General features: G+C 27.0%; 1 protein-coding gene across 1 annotated transcript in view; it reads right to left on the bottom strand.

The window, feature by feature from the left end:
- Positions 1–1978, bottom strand: part of LOC108693421 (nitric oxide synthase, salivary gland) — a 6656-nt gene that overhangs the window by 3981 nt on the left and 697 nt on the right. Inside the window, exons 2-6 of the mRNA XM_018202354.1 lie at positions 1458–1594; positions 1218–1380; positions 992–1083; positions 616–757; positions 301–440 (exon numbers count right to left, since the gene is read on the bottom strand). Of these exons, the coding sequence (XP_018057843.1) occupies positions 301–440; positions 616–757; positions 992–1083; positions 1218–1380; positions 1458–1594 (674 nt within the window). The remainder of the gene's footprint in view (positions 1–300; positions 441–615; positions 758–991; positions 1084–1217; positions 1381–1457; positions 1595–1978) is intronic.

Genomic DNA, 1978 nt, shown 5'->3' with positions numbered 1-1978 from the left:
TATATATATATATATATATTAGGGCTATTTTTGACAATTTCGAAAATTCGAAAGAATTCAAATTTGAATGAAATTAACTTCGAATTTTCGAAATGTAAGATGTTTCGAAGTTTCGAAAAGTTTAAAGCTCTGAAAAAGTTGTCAAAAGTAAGCCCTATTATATACAAATATTATTATATATGACATTGCATAATTTTTTTAATTAACGCAATAAACTTAAATAATGATATATTTAAAGAATAAAAAATTATAATAATTCATATGTTAAATTTACATAATTTCACATTAACGAAAGCTTACATAGGATGATTAAGAGGTACTTCGAGTACCAAATCGCTGGGAATGTCAAAATAATCTGGATCGTGTCCATTGGCAGACAGAACCAATGGCAATATATCAAATCTAGTTCGTGCGCCTTTCCATCCTAATTTCATGCAAACCTACTGGGAAACAAAGTGACTTTATTAAATTATTTTCGAAATGTATGCATTCTTTCTTTATAGAGAATTTTTTTCAAAAAGTTAGATATTTTTTTTATTTTTATAATATATATAAATAATTAAAAAAAAAGATCTCATAAATATATATTTTGATTAAATTTTATAATATTCTGACCTCTGTGAATTCTACGTTTGCAGGATCGCCAAGAATGGTACCATCTGAATTTTTGTACCCTGCATAATTGATCAGTTGATTATTCCATACTCTGTAATCGTGTTTCCCATCAGTGCGCTGTGGAAATATTGTTATCGCGGATCTGAAAATTGTATAATTAGATATATATTGTATATCATATACGCGTAAGTACTTGGCAGTTTTTTGAAATAATTTTTAGCTGTCTATAATTTAAATCTCTATGTCAATCTCTTCAATTTCACGTATAAAAAATGGAAAGGATAAAGCTATTCTGATTGAGTATTTATATATCTTTAAATAATGAAAGTTAGAAAAAACTATAAATTGTGTGAATCTCGTATAAAATTCACTTCACCTGATATTTCCTTTATTTGTACTGTACTTGATATGATTACATAAAGCCTCAAACATGCCACTCGTAGTTGTAACATAACGGCAATCAAAAACCTACAAATGCATTCGTTTTATAAGCAAATGGACTAATAGATATAATTTTTCATATATTTATGAACTATATATAATGCATAAAAAATATTGTTCTTTTTTTCGTGAAAGTAGGTAAGTTATAATATAAGACAAACCTGTAGCTTTGACCACTGAATGCGACCAATGCATCTCGCAGCATTTCGCCAAGCCAACTTTGCGCCGAAAACTAATTCTGTTTCCGTTAACTGATATGTACCAGTGGAAATCACTTCTCTTTGCACACTCTCCAAACGTGCGCGATGAGCGTCGCTATTTAATCTATTTTAATCAAATATGAAGAAAAGCTTAAGATTTATGAGAATTTCAAAGAATATATACTGTGGCAATTTTAGTACCTTCTAATCGAAGTGAAATATTGCTCCAAAAAATCAGTCGCATGAAGCAAAATTTCCTCTTTCGTTCGTGGCTCTATACCATGAGTAGGCAGCTGCATTATGCTACCAAGACAGACTTGGCCCGTGCAAAGTATTTTCTAGAAATTTATTTTATATTAGAAATTTATTTTAATTTTCTTATTTACATTATACCTTCTTTATTTTTGTATTTATGTATATCATGTACATTATGTACATTAAAATATATTACATATCTACTATATATTACATATATACTAAACATTGACGAAAAGAGAGAGAGAGACAGAATACATAATAAAAGATTTTTAGAATATCTGTTGTTATGATTTAAAAAATTGATTTGGAAAATTAGAAAAAAATAACATCTGTCATTTTTGAACTTGATTAATTTTTAATTATATTATATATATATTTCATGTTTTTAAAATATATTGTAAGTAGCTCTCAAAATATAAATAAAACAGATTATTATATTATTAGCATTATTAATTAGCATTATT

The sequence above is a fragment of the Atta colombica genome, unplaced genomic scaffold (genome assembly GCF_001594045.1).
Source record: "Atta colombica isolate Treedump-2 unplaced genomic scaffold, Acol1.0 scaffold9, whole genome shotgun sequence".
NCBI classification, from domain to species: Eukaryota; Metazoa; Arthropoda; class Insecta; order Hymenoptera; family Formicidae; genus Atta; species Atta colombica.
Note: the sequence above shows the minus strand (reverse complement) of the source record. Positions and strands in the feature narration are given on the sequence as shown.